The following is a 19,630-nucleotide window of genomic DNA, read 5'->3' as shown; positions in this document are numbered from 1 at the left end:
GACACACATACACACACCCATTCATTCACCTGTAGGGCAATTCAGTTTACCTCTTCAATTAACCTGACTGCATGTTTTTGGACTGTGGGAGGAAACAGGAGAACCCGGAGAAAACCCACGCAGACACTGGGAGAACATGCAAACTCCACACAGAAAGGACCCGGACCGCCCCGTCTGGGAATCGAACCCAGGACCTTCTTGCTGTGAGGCGACAGTGCTACCCACCAAGCCACCGTGCCGCCCAGTGTGTAAAACATGATGTTAAAATAAATAAATAAATATATACAGTGTATCACAAAAGTGAGTACACCCCTCACATTTCTGCAAATATTTTATCATATCTTTTCATGGGACAACACTATAGACATGAAACTTGGATATAACTTAGAGTAGTCAGTGTACAACTTGTATAGCAGTGTAGATTTACTGTCTTCTGAAAAAAACTCAACACACAGCCATTAATGTCTAAATGGCTGGCAACATAAGTGAGTACACCCCACAGTGAACATGTCCAAATTGTGCCCAAAGTGTCAATATTTTGTGTGACCACCATTATTATCCAGCACTGCCTTAACCCTCCTGGGCATGGAATTCACCAGAGCTGCACAGGTTGCTACTGGAATCCTCTTCCACTCCTCCATGATGACATCACGGAGCTGGTGGATGTTAGACACCTTGAACTCCTCCACCTTCCACTTGAGGATGCGCCACAGGTGCTCAATTGGGTTTAGTCCATCACCTTTACCTTCAGCTTCCTCAGCAAGGCAGTTGTCATCTTGGAGGTTGTGTTTGGGGTCGTTATCCTGTTGGAAAACTGCCATGAGGCCCAGTTTTCGAAGGGAGGGGATCATGCTCTGTTTCAGAATGTCACTGTACATGTTGGAATTCATGTTTCCCTCAATGAACTGCAGCTCCCCAGTGCCAGCAACACTCATGCAGCCCAAGACCATGATGCTACCACCACCATGCTTGACTGTAGGCAAGATACAGTTGTCTTGGTACTCCTCACCAGGGCGCCGCCACACATGCTGGACACCATCTGAGCCAAACAAGTTTATCTTGGTCTCGTCAGACCACAGGGCATTCCAGTAATCCATGTTCTTGGACTGCTTGTCTTCAGCAAACTGTTTGCGGGCTTTCTTGTGCGTCAGCTTCCTTCTGGGATGACGACCATGCAGACCGAGTTGATGCAGTGTGCGGCGTATGGTCTGAGCACTGACAGGCTGACCTCCCACGTCTTCAACCTCTGCAGCAATGCTGGCAGCACTCATGTGTCTATTTTTTAAAGCCAACCTCTGGATATGACGCCGAACACGTGGACTCAACTTCTTTGGTCGACCCTGGCGAAGCCTGTTCCGAGTGGAACCTGTCCTGGAAAACCGCTGTATGACCTTGGCCACCATGCTGTAGCTCAGTTTCAGGGTGTTAGCAATCTTCTTATAGCCCAGGCCATCTTTGTGGAGAGCAACAATTCTATTTCTCACATCCTCAGAGAGTTCTTTGCCATGAGGTGCCATGTTGAATATCCAGTGGCCAGTATGAGAGAATTGTACCCAAAACACCAAATTTAACAGCCCTGCTCCCCATTTACACCTGGGACCTTGACACATGACACCAGGGATGGACAACGACACATTTGGGCACAATTTGGACATGTTCACTGTGGGGTGTACTCACTTATGTTGCCAGCTATTTAGACATTAATGGCTATGTGTTGAGTTATTTTCAGAAGACAGTAAATCTACACTGCTATACAAGCTGTACACTGACTACTCTAAGTTATATCCAAGTTTCATGTCTATAGTGTTGTCCCATGAAAAGATATAATGAAATATTTGCAGAAATGTGAGGGGTGTACTCACTTTTGTGATACACTGTATATTAAGAACTGTGTTTATATACAACTATTTTTGGCAGATGCTTATGGCTGTAAAAAAAAAGTAAGCTGATGTCACTCTCTTATTTATTAATTCCATGGTTAGTCAGTTACTTGTATGCCGGCAAACCTAATAAAGGTAGCATTTGATATAATTATTAAAACCATCTTTATGCTGGATGAGATCCTAATCATATCATAATTTTCTTTAGTGGAAAACTCCATATTGGATAATTAATTTAGTTTTTCACCCTAATTGAGTGTGGTTGGATTGTTGTGAGTTGTTGGTGAGGTAAATGCAGCAGATTTCTAATGATGAATGTGATAAAGAAGGACAGCAGGTCCATTTCCGTGACTTGCGCGAGCTAACTCTTCAGATGTGTTTGTGGTAGTGTCATCCTCCAGTGGGAGTGCAGCCACCCTGTCAGACTTCATTTAATCTACTCCGAAAAAAATGTAACAAATAACAGAGCTCCTGTGAATACACTGGCCATCTGAGTTCTGATCAAAACCTTTAATCTTTCTAGTCATTTTTTGACCTAGTAAGCTAGCAATAGTTAGCTGCTATAGATCACACCTTGTAATAATGTTTGATAAATATAGAATAGCAGCTTGATGAAAATCAGGTGACTAAACATATATTGAATATAATTAATCTCAGAACAAAAGAAATTAACACTGAATAATTATTATAGATCGGTCCTGTAAGAAATCCAAACCAATTTCAGGTTTTTACTTGGTTTCACACTGTCCAGCTGTGTCAGCTTTTGTATCTTTGGAAATAAGGATTGGCATTTTCTCTCGCTAGCAGACTTAAAATTAGGACACCTTTTCTTTTGTATGCAGCATTTCTGCTGACAAATTTACAATTGGAGATCATTTTTTTATCTTTCAGGCTTTCTGTTAATATGACTTTATTAAAATACCTAGTGAATAACAAAATGTACTAAAAATTTAAAGCATCATCAGACTGGTCAGGCACTTTACAAACATGACTGCTAGTGTAGGTGTAGCGCAAGCGGCAGGTAACACATAAGGGCAAAGGAACAATGAAAATAAGCGCCCAGGTGGTGCAGTGGGATATTCCACTAGCACACCAATGGCGAGATTCTGAACTCCCCGGTTCCAAACTCGGTGTTGCCATTGGCTGGCTGGGCGCCATCTGGCGGGCACAATTGTCAGTGCCTGCAGCAGATACTAATTGGACACCATTTCTCCAGGGTGGAGGCCGGACTATGTATGATCTTCATACGCTGTGTAAGGACTAATTTGCTGAAAAAACGCCTGTAAAGAATGCAGGGGTGAGAAGAGGAGGGCTGTGCACATGTCGGAAGAGGCGTGTACAGTGATGTGCTCTCCTCGGATGCAATCAGGTATTCCTCAGCAGCGGAAGAAAAATTTAGTGTGTTAAATCGGGAGGTTAATGGGGAGAAAACGCATTAAAAAATAAGGAACAATGAAAACAATGAAGAATCTAAAAAATATAAATAACGAGCTTTTGAATGCTTAAATAAAATTTATTAAATAAAAAATAAACTTGTAATGTATATGTAAAATGTATTTTATTAAAATGATTTAGTTTTTTTCATTCATATCCTGCTTTTAAAATTAAAAGATGATGAAAGCAAAAGAAATAGTAAGATGAAGCTCTAAGCCAGGCTTGGGCACAGGTCTGTAGGACCCTGGTGCTGTGCGGCACCATGTCACACATTTGTTTTTTACTTTTACAATGAAGCTAGAAAGGCTCTTTTTTAAAGTTTTGTTATTTGTACTCTTCTAACATAACTGCTGAAAAAAATCAAAATCATAAAATTATAATAGATATAATAGATATCTAGAGAATAATAGCTTTAATATGGAGAGCTATGGTATTAAATGCTTTACAGTATAGGATCTCTAAACAGACGCTAACCACATACAAATCATGTTTTTAAATTACTGATATTAGAAAGTGTGTTATATAGCTTTTTAATAACTAACACATTAATCTGAATCATAACATCTGTATAATTTTAGTAGTTTTGTGCACAGAATCAATATTTTAAAAAAGTGTAAAAATGATTCTGTTTTGTAGCCCAAAGCAACTATGTCTTGTAGTTTATTGTTTTACATTTAAAACTTTTAAACGTCTTGTTGTCACAGAATATTAAAAAAATAAATACTGGCTGTCTAATAATAAGAAAGAAAATGTTTCCACCCACTCCACTTCAATAGCAGGTAGGCGGACAAGCACTTTCTCTCTCTTAAGAATTATAGTTTCAGTAAATGCATGTCTACATGTACCGAGAGTTTCAGCAGACAGGTAGAATTAGTTCACATTACTGGGTAAGAATTTTAAACATGCTTCTATGAAGTACTCAGAGCCTGCGTCTATAGTGTTATATCACAACCAAGAACAGAGTGGTATAAATCATGACTATAAGTCTGCTACCAGACATTTCTTTTGCATAAGTATGTATGCTTATGTATGTATACTATACTATATTTATTCTGCTTGACCTTCCGCATGACCTTGCTTGGTTCAAACACAAACGTGTGTGCAAATTCAACCCACATTTTAAAATAAATTGTCCGTATTGTTGAGCATATCAATATAAATTTATATTGCTGTCTGACTATTGTTAGAAACCAGCTACTAATGTCAAGAAATGTAAATTGATTTTTTTTTTTTTTTTAGTGAGTTATTATGCTTCATAACATTCCATAATGCAATATTAGAAAGCCGAAGAGATTGTTCATACAATTTAAGCCATAAAATATTCCATGTACAATTCCCAGATTATTTTCACTTTGTCATGCATTAATAATAATAATGTATTTATTTATAAGGACATGTCATGTTTTACACTTTGGTTACATTCATGACAGGACAAGTAGTTACTCGTTACACAAGGTTCATCAGTTCACAAGTTTAATTTCAAACACAGTCATGGACAATTTAGTGTCTCCAATTCACCTCACTTGCAAGACTGTGGGAGGAAACCGGAGCTCCTGGAAGAAAAACCCACACAGACACAGGGAGAACATGCAAACTCCACACAGAAAAGACCCGGATCGCCCCACCTGGGGATCAAACCCAGGACCTCCTTGCTGTGAGGCGTGCTACCCACTATTAATTTCATTATCATTATTATTATTATTATTACCATTATTATGTGAATAAAAGCTAATAAATAAATATTGTTTTAAATATTAGCACAGTAATAAACAACAAAGAAGTCTCTGATTAACAAAATTAAGTGATTAAAACCAAATAAATCCAGCAAATGTATAATTAAGTTTTTTGTTGGGTGCCATATAGGGACCTTGAATAAACTGCCCAAATCCAGGTGTGGAAAGTTTGTGTGTAGAGACGTATGTAAGACGTACAGCTGTAAATGCTGCAAAAGTGGCTTCTACAAACTACAGTATTACATAAAGTGTCTAAATACTTCTGTGAATTATTTATTTTTAAATACTTAATCTTAAAAACGTCTAAACCGTGTGATGTGGGTGTATTTCAATAGTTATTAAAAATTGGTTATTAAGTCATTTCAAGCAGTTCTGCACAACTGAGGGTATAATAGCAGCAAGAACCTGGGACTGTGTGTTTTTCATAAGTGTTTATACAATTATGTAACAAAAATGATTGAAATAAACTGCTAGAAGCTGTATTAATGCATTTTTACCAACAGGCTAGACTTGATGCAGAACATGCTTATAAAGAACTTAAGAAATGCTCTTTATAATAGGAAAAAAAATCTAAAAACAAGAATGTCAAAAAGCAGAGGAAGCAGGATATCAGCATACACGCAGGGTTGCAATAATATGGGGGTTCTTTCATTTCAAGGGCTTTGAAGGTACTGAGTGCCCAGGGGAACCATAGGAAACAAAAATTATCTAGAAGAATGAAAATTGTCTGGGCCGGGGTTCAGATGTATTTACACATCAGGGCACACAGTAATTGTTTTGGTACCAGTTCTTACATGTACACTTTCCAAAAATGAGAATAAAATCAAATAAAAACAGCAATATTTAGAGTGTTTTTATTATGCCCAACCAGAACAAATAAATTAGAGCACATGCATTTTTGTACAACAAAGAAAATGGGCAGAGACAGTGTCTACAAGACTCACTGCAGATAGATATGAGAAATATAGCAAATAAAGTCTTTCCATCCACAAAGACTGGTGCTGTTAGAATAAGTAAAAGTGCTCAACAGACAGACTAGCCTCTTCCTCTTGTGAGGTCCTGATGATGCTGCAAGCTGGCTTTTTATGATTAATGGAGTTTATGGAAGATAACACCTCTGTGTTGAAAACAACAGCGAGTGGGGTCTCAGGGGACTACCTTAAGAGGAAGCAGATGGAGATGCCCTTCTGTCCTTATACGCTCCAAAAGGCAAAGCCAAGGGTTTGAATCTATAGCGCTGAGACATTTACTGCCACTACATGCAGTGCCAAAATACACTATATAAACAAAAGTGCTGGGACACCCCTTCTAATTAGTGGATTCAGGTGTTTCAGCCACAGCAATTGCTAAAGAAGGTGATATGCTTTCAACTTTGCAGCAACAGTTCAGGGAAGGCTCCTTCCTGTTCCAACATGACTTGGCATATGCAAATGCAATTTTATATATATAAACATAAATAAAAAAGCTTGGTTTAGAGAAGCCCCAGTGGCCTGTACAGAACCCTGACCTCAGCCCCACTGAAGAGCTCTGGAATAAACTGAAACATCAATTAATTTTAATGAATTCAATTCAATTCAATTAATTAAACATCACAATTTCCCACAGACATACTTCAAAACCTGGGAAATGACTTCTCAGAGGAGCGACTGGTTTTTTGTTTTTTTATAGCTTAAAAGATCACATAGAGGTCACTTTATTTTAATACCATTTGTTTTTAAAATAGGATATCCAACAAGCAAATATCTTTGAACATTTAGTGTAGATACGATCAGCCCTGAAGTGCTGAAAGTATTGAAACATGTACTTTATAATACTGGGCAGTAAATAAGTAGCTGACCAGTGCTTTTAAAACAATTCAATTACCAAATGCAGTAAGTAAAAATAAAGCAAAATTAGACATATAAAACGCAAAAAGTGTTGGAATTAAACTTTAAACCAAGTGGTACAAGAAAACAAAATGTGTTGAGTAGAAATGGGAAAAAATATAATTGTTTGATATCAGAGTGTCTAAGAGTTGAGTAGATTAAGTCTTTTATGTTGTATCACTGCAGTTTTGGGTGTTTTAACTTTACATATATTTAACTTAATAACAAATTTGAAAAAATAGTGTAATACCTGGTTTGGTTATTGAGGAACATATGTTAGTAATACCTCCTTTTCTTCTGTCAATTTATTGCCTATAGACTCAGCTATAATATGTTTATTATAGATGAGCTGCTGTGAGTATGTACAGTGTATCACAAAAGTGAGTACACCCCTCACATTTCTGCAGATATTTAAGTATATCTTTTCATGGGACAACACTGACAAAATGACACTTTGACACAATGAAAAGTAGTCTGTGTGCAGCTTATATAACAGTGTAAATTTATTCTTCCCTCAAAATAACTCAATATACAGCCATTAATGTCTAAACCACCGGCAACAAAAGTGAGTACACCCCTTAGTGAAAGTTCCTGAAGTGTCAATATTTTGTGTGGCCACCATTATTTCCCAGAACTGCCTTAACTCTCCTGGGCATGGAGTTTACCAGAGCTTCACAGGTTGCCACTGGAATGCTTTTCCACTCCTCCATGACGACATCACGGAGCTGGCGGATATTCGAGACTTTGCGCTCCTTCACCTTCCGCTTGAGGATGCCCCAAAGATGTTCTATTGGGTTTAGGTCTGGAGACATGCTTGGCCAGTCCATCACCTTTACCCTCAGCCTCTTCAATAAAGCAGTGGTCGTCTTAGAGGTGTGTTTGGGGTCATTATCATGCTGGAACACTGCCCTGCGACCCAGTTTCCGGAGGGAGGGGATCATGCTCTGCTTCAGTATTTCACAGTACATATTGGAGTTCATGTGTCCCTCAATGAAATGTAACTCCCCAACACCTGCTGCACTCATGCAGCCCCAGACCATGGCATTCCCACCACCATGCTTGACTGTAGGCATGACACACTTATCTTTGTACTCCTCACCTGATTGCCGCCACACATGCTTGAGACCATCTGAACCAAACAAATTAATCTTGGTCTCATCAGACCATAGGACATGGTTCCAGTAATCCATGTCCTTTGTTGACATGTCTTCAGCAAACTGTTTGCGGGCTTTCTTGTGTAGAGACTTCAGAAGAGGCTTCCTTCTGGGGTGACAGCCATGCAGACCAATTTGATGTAGTGTGCGGCGTATGGTCTGAGCACTGACAGGCTGACCCCCTACCTTTTCAATCTCTGCAGCAATGCTGACAGCACTCCTGCGCCTATCTTTAAAAGACAGCAGTTGGATGTGACGCTGAGCACGTGCACTCAGCTTCTTTGGACGACCAACGCGAGGTCTGTTCTGAGTGGACCCTGCTCTTTTAAAACGCTGGATGATCTTGGCCACTGTGCTGCAGCTCAGTTTCAGGGTGTTGGCAATCTTCTTGTAGCCTTGGCCATCTTCATGTAGCGCAACAATTCGTCTTTTAAGATCCTCAGAGAGTTCTTTGCCATGAGGTGCCATGTTGGAACTTTCAGTGACCAGTATGAGAGAGTGTGAGAGCTGTACTACTAAATTGAACACAACTGCTCCCTATGCACACCTGAGACCTAGTAACACTAACAAATCACATGACATTTTGGATGGAAAATGACAAGCAGTGCTCAATTTGGACATTTAGGGGTGTAGTCTCTTAGGTGTGTACTCACTTTTGTTGCCGGTGGTTTAGACATTAATGGCTGTATTTTGAGTTATTTTGAGGGAAGAATAAATTTACACTGTTATATAAGCTGCACACAGACTACTTTTCATTGTGTCAAAGTGTCATTTTGTCAGTGTTGTCCCATGAAAAGATATACTTAAATATCTGCAGAAATGTGAGGGGTGTACTCACTTTTGTGATACACTGTATGCATGTTTATATGACAGAGATCCATACTGAGAATATGAACCTGCAGCATCGCTTTATATTAAAGTATATATTATTGCAGTAATTATTTCTATACTATTAAGTTTAAGTATATCATAAACAGAACAGATGCAGAGTTTAATTAGAAAGTATATTTTAAAATTATGGCCTCTTAATTCTGCTTAAGTAGAACACAGGAATATACACAGATCAGTCATAACATTAAAACCACCTTCTTGTTTCTACACTCACTATTCATTTTATCAGCTCCACTTACAATATAGAAGCACTTTGTAGTTCTACAATTACTGACTGTAGTCCATCTGTTTCTCTGCATGCTTTGTTAGCCCCCTTTCATGCTGTTCTTCAATGGTCAGGACTCTCCCAGGACCACTACAGAGCAGGTATTATTAGGGTGGTGGATCATTCTCAGCACTGCAGTGACACTGACATGGTGGTGGTGTGTTAGTGTGTGTTGTGCTGGTATGAGTGGATCAGACACAGCAATGCTGATGGAGTTTTTAAACACCTCACTGTCACCTGTTACCTGCTCTGTGGGGGTCCTGACCATTGAAGAACAGGGTGAAGGCAGGTATGTAGAGAAACAGATGGGTCAATGAGTCAGTAATTGGAAAAAAATGGACAGTGAGTGTAGAAACAAGGAGGTGGTTTTAATATTATGGCTGATCAGTATATATATATATACAGCTGTAATTTCAAAGGTAATTGCAATAAAACAGCCAAGAGTGGACAGGATTAAAATGACAATTTAAAGGTTGTTTAAATAAACTAGATAACAGAAATCCAACCTATAAAATATGTAGGTTTTGTTGTTTCGTACACTATTAACTGGTCAAATGCAGGGGTTTAATTTTGTTTAGAATAGATAAAATAATTTTGTCAGGCAATATAATCATAGGGTGAAGCTCTGTTTCTGAACTGTGTCTCAGTCTGGGAATTTAACTCTGCACTAGCTTTGAGAAGCAAAAATTTCCACTCTGCGTATCTTACCCTCCATGGCGTCAGTGAGGCAGCTAGCAGCACTTAGCGCCCTGTCTCGGCCCTCCTGGGACAGCTGCGGGAGAAGTATACCGCTCAACTCGTTTGATCCCTGCAGAAAGCAAAGTGGGCCGTGGTTATGAAGATGGAGAAGTTTAAAAACAACAAAAGTCGGTCAGTGCCACCGTACAGCACCTGCTTCAATGAGAGAACAGTCTACATGTGCATTTACAAGTTATTAATGTCTTTTAGGTAAATTCTGGGTCTAAAAATGAGCCAAATGTATACAGGAAACACTTCAGAGAGTACAGATTAGGTGGCTTGTTTAGAAAAAGAACACAATAGAAAAAAAATATAACGAGCCTATAAATTATTTCACTGTAACACAATACGAACAAAAAACATTAAACAGAGCAAAAAGGGAAAACTAAAAATGACAAACAGTGTATTCGGTCAATTATAAAGGTACCCTACTGATACATGAGCTGCACTAAAAACTTCCTGTGTGTGTGTGTGTGTGTGTGTGTGTGTGTGTATTTGCACGCATGTACAACCATTTTTAACACCTGTGCCCAGGACATCAGTAAATAGATTTACCCCAGACAACATCATCATAAAATATCCTTGCATTTGCATATTTTAGCTTTAACCCTGCAATAACACTGTGGGGTATCTCTGATTAATTGTAAGAGTTTTAGTCTAAATTATATCAGACCTTGTCTTAAGCAGGAACCCACTGATTTCTTATTTATTTAACCCCAGGTAATCAAAGGTATGACGCAAAGTCACTTTGTCACTGCCTACAAGAACCCCCACGCATGCTATTTTGGCAGGAAAAAAAGCTTGTGGTCTTTTCTCTTGTACCTGTGTGAGTGTGAGTGTGTGCGCTTGTCCAAGCGCAAATGACAGTGTGGGCGCCGGATTGTGTGCGACGAGACTACACAACTTCTATTCAACTGTTGCTACGTTACCATAGCGGCATCGCCTAGACAACAGTGTTTCCTTGCTCCCTCACCCTGGTTCATTTCTATTAGATAGGGATGAGGTTGTCAGGTCTCCTGAGAGCTGCCTATTAACCTGTGAGCCATTTCAAATTTTGTTTATGTGCATTATAAGAAAACTCATGAATGCGACTTGATAAGTGATACTACATTACACCTGAACAGGTCATTTTAAACCACAAAATGATCTACAAACATTATAAGACCAAAAGTATTTGGACACTTGACCTTGTTGAATATCCCATTTAAAAAACAAATTGTATTAAAATAAATGTACCAATATGGACAGTGGTACACATTCAAACCTCACCACCATCCCCAAGTTGCTCACTGTTGGACCCCTGAGCAAGGCCCCTAACCCTTAATTGCTCAGACCGTATTCAGTCATAATTGTATGTCGCTTTGGATAAAAAGCATCTCCTAAATTCCACAAATGGATAAACTTTTTAGTTATAACAACAACCACTCTTCTGAGAAAGATTCTCACAAGACTTCAAAATATGTCTGTGGGAATATGTGCCCATTAGGTCCAAAGAGTATTTGAATGGCTGGGCAAGAAAGCCTCCACTGATGTTCCAGTTCATTCTGAAGCTGGAGCTGAGGACAGGGCTCTGTGCAAGCAAGCAAGCTTTTCTTCATGTCTTTATAGACTTTGCTTTGTGCACAGGGGCACAGTCATGCTGAAACAGGTAAGGGCCTTCCCTAAACTGTTGTAGCAAAGTTTGAAGTATATGATTTCCTTTATATAATTGATTTATTATACCTGATAGCAGCTGTTGTGGCCGAAACACATCAATTCAAGAATTCGAATGGGTGTCCAAATACTTTTGTCCATATGGTGTTTATTTAACTGACAGAAAAATGTGTTTATCTTTACACTCTACAGAAATACCAGGTTTTATGACTATTTATGGCTATACATATACATACCTAGCTAATCCTATTCTTATTCTTATGCTTATTATTATTATTATTACTACTGTGTATATAGTAATATGTATATAGACGTAATACCATTTTATATTAATCATAGATATTTAAGTGTACTGATATCTCTGTTTTCTTGCACAATGCTACTATTTGCACTTTTGGTAAATGCTAACTGCATTGCGTTGCTTTGTACTTGTACTGAGCAATGACAATAAAATTGAATCTACCTACCTACCTACCTACCTACCTACCTACCTACCTACCTACCTACCTACCTACCTACCTATCTACCTACCTACCTACCTACCTACCTACCTATAAACAAAATTTCCTCCAATACCATAAGTGCAGACCACTAGATAATTCACTCTACTCTAGCTTGCATTTAGCCCAGGTAGATACAAGCTGAACTTCTGTAGTTGCATTCTCAGTAACCTATATAACAGTAGCCAGATCTGTCAAAACAACCACCACTGTCCCAAACTACATAAAACTACACTAAACATCACGTCAAACAGGTGCTCTAACAATCCCTTCATTAGTAATACAATATTAGATATGTAGTATGTATCATAACTATCGTAACTATTTTAACTATCAAACCAACTAGGGGACCATATACTGTTCTTGATCAGGGTTTGAACAGAGCATTCAGAAGTAGAGTATGTGTATGTGGGTGCTCGGGTAGCTTAGCAGTCTAATTCGCTAGCCCACTGATTTGGTGCTGTTGGCCGGACCAAGCCAATACAATTGGCTACATCTAAGGGAGGACAAAGCTCTGAGATGTATTGGTGCCCTGTCCAGGCCCAGTGTTTCCAAGTGCAACTGGATTGTGGTAAACCTGACTGGGTTAAAGCAAGTGATGAAAGTGAAATGAAATGAACTTATGTTTACCACTGCCCTTTGTTCTTTGCTTCTTAGCTTAATTACAAAATACCTTGGATTAAAGCAAGAGCCAGAAGAAAAAAACGATTAAATAATTCAATTGTCTTGCACATTTTTTCCCCATTAAATAATAAATACCAATAGATGCAAAGGGCTTTGTGCTTTATTAAGGCTTGTGTGTGGCTGATAAGCCATACAAATTCAATCCATAAAGCATCTAACAAACACCTTTTGTGCCTACAGTGCTCTGCTCTGTTGTCTCATGAAACAAATTACTGCGATTTTAAACTCAGCAGTAAATGGTGTAACAGATTAATTTCACATGCTTTGCACTACAGCAGTCGGTGGGCCAATTTTGCTGGCATGATGTAGCTCTTTGAGGCTAAGTAGTTGTTGCTTCTGCACAACAGCACTTACGATTGACAAGAGCAGCTCTGGTGGGGCAGAAATTTGATGTACTTGTTGTAAAGTACATCAAAAGTTCAGCTCACCAGTAAAGACGATTAAGCTGAATGGTGACTGGCTGTATAGTTTTATAGTATATTTTATTTCTGCCTATAATATCTTCTTATTCCATTTATTAGCAGAACTGTTTACATAAATGTAGCCATGTTGTTAAACAGTTAGAATAACAGAAACTCACTCCAAATTGGTGGAGGAAAAAAACAACTTATATAAGCTACATTTTTGGGGTGTTGATTGGGGGCAAGTTGACTTCACTCTAAAATAGTTTTAAAACCTAATATTAGCGAATCAGTGCATGTTTCATGTTACTGTACTGTGTGGTACCTATATTTATAACTTTAGTAAAAAAGAACACTCACAGATTCTTCCTTGACTTTCTCCATGGTGCATGCAGGTAGTGACAGGGGGCTGAGTGGTCCAGGACTTGAGACGCCGTTCTGATCCATAGCGACAAACAGCTTGCCGTTGATATTGAGACTAGGGTAAAAGACCTGAGAACCATGACTACTTGTGCTCTGTGCACTAATCCGTCTTCGGTGCCACGGGAGGACAAGCGAGCCAGCTCGACTGTCCGAATCCCCGTGATTGCTGTATTCGTCATCAGCGTCGGTCTCTGATTCCTTGCTTCGTGGCCGAAAGTTAAAGATACTGCCTTGACTTCCTCGTTTGGTCCAGGAGGAAAAAGTTCTTACTATCAAGGTGTTTGATTGCTGAAAAAAAAAAAAAAAAAATTATTTGAAATCTATCTGCCAATCAGGGCACACATAGTCCGGTCATCCCGCCCAATCAGAACCGTGTCTGCTGCAGGCGCTGCCAATTGTGCCCGCTAGATGGCACCCAGCTGACTGGTGGCAACGCCAAGATTTGAACTGAGGAGTTCAGAATGTCGGCACTGGTGTGCAAGCGGAATATCCTTCTGCGCCAACTGTGCACCTATGTTTTTTATTATATAATGATGGCTCTAACATTACCTTTGCTCCCTCATAACCATCTTCCTTTGGTGATTTTTCATCGCCGTTCTCCACTTCTTCAGATACAGGCCTCAGGCTTTTTCTCCTGTCCTTGTGCTCTTTGTTGTCCTGTGATGCTGAGGGAGACAGTTCAGGAGACAGCACTGACTCGCTCTCCTGAGCTTTCTGAGATGCCTGTAAGGTGCACAGGTTAAGGGTGGTTAACTGTCAGGCTGTATTAAGATGAGAAGCAAAAGTGTATGAACATTGAGGCAAAATTTCTCAGCATGCTAGTTGACAATAATTATTTGAATTGACATTAAACTAAGAATCTGTCTCTTCCAAGTAACCTGAGACACCTTCTCATGTACTGTCATTTTCCTGTTAGGCAGAACAGCCTGCATATGCATAAAAAAGTTCATTGTCTCTCAGTGATGAACTCTCACTCTGCTAAATTAATTTAGAGCAATGTACTCTTGATGATCTGATGTGAACTGGAAACATGTTCTTTATTTTTTTCATTCTGACCTTGATCAGTCTTTACATTTCAGTTCTGCTTACAAACAACTTTCCTTGTGTTGGCTGTTCTTGTTTCCTGTTACCATGGTAGCTAATTAGTCTTACCTGTTGCTTGTTTAAATCCCTCATATGTCATTTTGGGTCTGATCTACATTAAAAAAAAAAACCAAACAACCAAAACACTATATGATCAACCTCCAAATTATTTTGTTCTTTAATAATTTGCTTGACACTGTCCATAATGTTTATTGTTTATCATCATTATAAATCAACACCCTGGACAATGCACCAATTTATTGGCATTACAAAGTCACCTGTTTATGTACCTATACCTATAGCCAATTAAAAGCAGCCATTCCACTTGTTGCATGTTTTGAGCGATGTAAGGAAACCATAGTACCTTGAGGACACTCATGAGGTGTCTGAAGACAGGGTTTAAACATAGATCTCAAGAACCCTGAAGCTGTGCAACACCCACTATACTGGTTGTGCCACCCCTATGGATTTGGTGGTCTGTGTTTTGACATCAGCCATGCACAATTATTACAGTTGCTAGATTCAGATAACGTATTTGCATCCTGCACTTGCACTTTTAAGAATATATACAATGTATGCATGCATATATATATTTTTAAGTTCAGGTGCTAAATTATATGTTTCAAACTTGTTAAAGTTTGGTGAAGGCCCTTTTTTAAATCATTATTGTGGCCCTGCACACAAATCAAGATCCATAACAACATGGGTTTGGTGTAAAGAAACTCCAGTGGCTTAAACAAAGCCCTGTTCTCAACCCCACTGACCACATTTAAGATTAATTAATATGTTGACTATAAACCAAGGCTTCTTGTCCAGCATTAGTGTGAAATGGCCACAATTTTCTACAGGCAAACTCTAAAAGCTTGTGAACAGCATTCTCAGAAATGGTGAGGCTGTTATAGCTGCTGACAACCACACACTAATGGTTTTAATGGTTTTAGAATAGGATGTCTAACAAAAAAGTTAAACAAAAAGTAACCGACACATACTTGCTGTTCTTTTTTTAGCTGTTCGATGGCGAGCTGAAACTCTTTTTCTTTTTGCAAGGCCTCTGCAAGCGTGGCTTGATTCTGCTCCTCATAGGCCATGGCTACAACTGCCAGGATTAGATTCACCAGGTAGAAGGACCCCAGGAAGATCACCACCACAAAGAACACCATGTATGTCTTCCCCGCAGACCGCAGAGTCTGGCAATAACAATAGCAATGTGGACATGTTTAATATGAACAAATTACTCAAAAATATATAATAAAAAGTACAATCACTAATCCCACAAAAACCCCAACTTTATAGCTTTATAGTACAGACAGTGCTTCTGGATTGATGCATGAAAGGTTAATTGTGCGCCAATTTATAGGCTTGATATTCAATAGATAGCGATTGCAAATGTTTTATACCACTAATTCAAAGATCTATTGTTTTTTTTGTTTTTTTTTATGTTTTCTTAATAAATTATTTGCTTTTTTGTGATGTAATAATGAGAAATTGTATGATAATCGGTGATTAAGTTTTCGACTGTCAGTGCCTTTCCAGAGGCGGAGTCAACAAAGAACTACTTAAACATTGTTCGTTTCAGAGACTTACGAGAGCTTTTGGAAAACACTCGCAAAATTGGCGTTCTTAAAGTTACGTCGTCCTTAAAGTTGTTCGTAAATCGTTATCGGGAAATGCACCCCTGGTTAGTAAACTGCTAGGCTTAAATCTTGCTCTATAATTATTAGTGAAAAATAATGTCTAGTACTTACAGAAATTCGTCTCCAACAGCTGTTTCACTATGATTGAATATCATAGACAAGTGTGTTTTACAAGGCTACATTTTAAATATAAGTTAAAGATAAACCACAAAACATTTTTTTAGCTGTATAAACTGAACTAAATAGTATGATAAATTAGAGAACTACCAAGAGTTTGTTTTGTGATCATCCATGTGATTTTAGATACACCCAATTAAACAACCCTCTTTCTTAGCTTCCCAGCTAGCAAAATGATATAAATGTACTTTCAAATTGGGATGCATCTTGATTAATTGTAAGTAATTTATTGTATAGTAGTTGAACATTTATAAATATACTAAAATATAAATACTGTTGGCAAATATCAATTACACTGGCAGTTTACAGCTAATTATCCTGCAATTATTTATTTAGTATTATCTATTATTATTTAGTAGAAATTGGTGGAAATTTTAGGGGCACTTAAAATGTTTTTTAGGTTATTATTATCTAAAATACCTAATATCTAAATATCTATTAGAAATTTTTAGAAATCTCATATAGAAGTCAAAACCTTTAACATCGACAGTACAAATGCCAACCTGATGGTAGAGGTTTTCCCAGAAGTCTTGTGTCATGAGCCTAAAGAGAGAGAGAAATGCCCAGCCAAAGGTGTCAAAGCTGGTGTAGCCATAGTTTGGATTGCGCCCTGTCTTCAAACATTCAAACCCATCTGGACATTTCCTGTAAAACACAAGCACAAGTAATTACTTTAAAAAGGTCCTTTAAGTTTACAAGTAACATTAAAACTACATATTTTTGACATTTAGCAGACACTAGCTATCCAAAGTGACTTACAACAGTGTCTGAATATAATTCAAGCAATTGAGGGTCAAGGGCTTTGCTGAAAGGGCTCAACAGTGGCAACTCTGATCTGAAGCTCTTCTATTTCTGACACATTATAAAAATACACTTAATTGGAAAAGACAGTTGTGCTTGGAGAAGGTAAAGGTGTGGAGGATGTCCAGCAACAAGATATGTGGATACAATCAGAGGAACAGTGATGCATGTAAAGCTAGATGTTTGTAAAATGCCTTGGTATAAACAAAGGTGAAGCCACCAAGTGAGTCACCAAATGAGGTAATGGACTTTTGGTATGGACAAGTTAAAAGGCCAGTGGCGCCCAGCAGACTGGTGCACTCCCTGTTCCCTATGTTCCGTGCCCTTTGCTTAGATCTCCTCGTAGCCCTGCTGTCTTCAGGGTGGCAGTGTCCGATGCCAGGCCCTGACAGTGTGAGGGTGTGGGGCGATGGGCACTATCGCTCTCAGACACCTCGCCGTGAAGGACGTGATAATGGATGGGCCCCACTTCTGTTTGACTTGCCTGGGTGCCTTATACCTCTCTGTGTCAACATCGCCCCTAGTTTCTCCTCAAACAATCAGCAACATGAAGTGTGCTATCAAAGCAATGTTCCCCTGACTGGAACTGTTTACAGCATCAGAGTACAATGAATGATAAAACACTGTTTGTGGATCAAAAATGGAAGTACTTTTTCTGCGTTTGAAGCCTGATTTCTTTTTTTAATTATCCATACATGAAACATCCCACACTTTGCTCTCTGTTGTCTCATGATGGCATTTACAGGAAACAAATACATATCAACCTTATAATGCCAAACCAGTTCATATCTTATTTTATTACATTATTTACTATAGAAATTTGTATGTGGGTCCACTTTTCTCATAAAGAGAGTGGTCACTGCAAATAAATACAAAGGTATAAGTTATAAATACAAATATAAGTTATCCTGACAGATCCTTTGATCATAATATTATTCAATAAATATTGTTACAACCCCAAATCAGAGAACTGACTCATTCGTTGCAGTCAGTATGAGCCCAAGATACTGCACAAAAGATCTGAAATACTAATTAATCTCTTCATAAAATACGTTTCTACTGTATGATGGTCCATCCCAGGTGCCACTAAGCCCAGAGACCACGATGCTGCTTCTAGACAAGGTTAACATAAGACTTCTTTTTTGCACAGCAAAGTTTTATGTGGCATTTGTGAATGCAGCTCCAAATTTTAGTGCTTGACAAATGTTTACCAAATAATCCCTTGCCCATGTGGTTATATCAGCTATTGATTAATGACAGTTCTTAATGCAGTGCTGTCTGAGGAATCGGAGATCATGGGTGTTTGCCCTTTAAGCACTTGAAATTCTCTAGATTCTCTACATTCCTTTAATTGTTTAATGATATTATGCACTGTAGAGGATGAACTATGCAAATTCCTTTAAATATTTCTTTGAAGAACATTGTTTTTAAACATTTAAATAATTTTTTTATTTGTGGTCGTGTATAAATATATATATATTTTGGTTTTTCACTTGTCAGGGAAAATTAAGAGAGAAAAAAGCTTATTATTATCATGCGTGTGATATATATCATTTACGTGATCTGCGTATCACGTTACCACTGTGTGTTGTACGTCACTGAGCTGATATGTGTATCAGGTGACCAGCGGGTAACAGCGTGTTATGTTTAAGTGTGATGCTCCAAGTTTGGATTAAGCAATAAAGACAACACGTTCTCCACATAACTAGTGTCATTTGTATTTCGTGGTTAAGTACAAAACATAACAATGCGGGTCTTCATGATGTAATTCTACATGGCACTCACTGCCTGTATAGGTAAATTTTTCCTGTATATAATTTGCGTTAACGGCACTATTTTTTTTAATCGCGATAAATTGAGATCGCGTTAATGCGTTATTATCGCGTTAACTTCGACAGCCCTAATATACAGTGGGGAAAATAAGTATTTGATCCCCTGCTGATTTTGTAAGTTTACCCCCTTACAAAGACTTGAACAGGCTATAATTTTTATGGAAGGTTTATTTTAACAGAGAGAGACAGAATATCAACAAAAAATCCAGAGAAAAAAAACATTAAATAAAAGTTATAAATTAATTTGTATTTAATTAAGGGAAATAAGTATTTGATCCCCTACCTACCAGCAAGAATTCTGACCCCCACAGACCGGTTATGTGCACAAAAGGCACACAAATTAGTCCTGTCCCTGTATAAAAGACACCTGTCAAAGAATCCGTTTCTTCCGTTCAAATCTCTCGACCACCATGGGCAAGACCAAAGAGTTATCAAAGGACATCAGGGACAAGATTGTAGACCTGCACAAGGCTAGAATGGGC

At 38.5% G+C, this 19,630-nt stretch overlaps 1 protein-coding gene across 1 annotated transcript in view; it reads right to left on the bottom strand.

Moving 5' to 3' along the window:
• The window catches only part of scn5lab (sodium channel, voltage gated, type V-like, alpha b), a 163,616-nt gene that overhangs the window by 98,479 nt on the left and 45,507 nt on the right, over positions 1-19,630 (bottom strand). The window contains exons 8-12 of the mRNA XM_062991231.1: positions 17,019-17,160; positions 15,694-15,891; positions 14,171-14,344; positions 13,559-13,909; positions 9,931-10,030 (exon numbers count right to left, since the gene is read on the bottom strand). Coding sequence (XP_062847301.1) covers positions 9,931-10,030; positions 13,559-13,909; positions 14,171-14,344; positions 15,694-15,891; positions 17,019-17,160 — 965 coding nt within the window. The remainder of the gene's footprint in view (positions 1-9,930; positions 10,031-13,558; positions 13,910-14,170; positions 14,345-15,693; positions 15,892-17,018; positions 17,161-19,630) is intronic.

The sequence above is a fragment of the Trichomycterus rosablanca genome, chromosome 3, assembly GCF_030014385.1.
Source record: "Trichomycterus rosablanca isolate fTriRos1 chromosome 3, fTriRos1.hap1, whole genome shotgun sequence".
In the NCBI taxonomy this organism is placed as follows: domain Eukaryota; kingdom Metazoa; phylum Chordata; class Actinopteri; order Siluriformes; family Trichomycteridae; genus Trichomycterus; species Trichomycterus rosablanca.
Note: the sequence above shows the minus strand (reverse complement) of the source record. Positions and strands in the feature narration are given on the sequence as shown.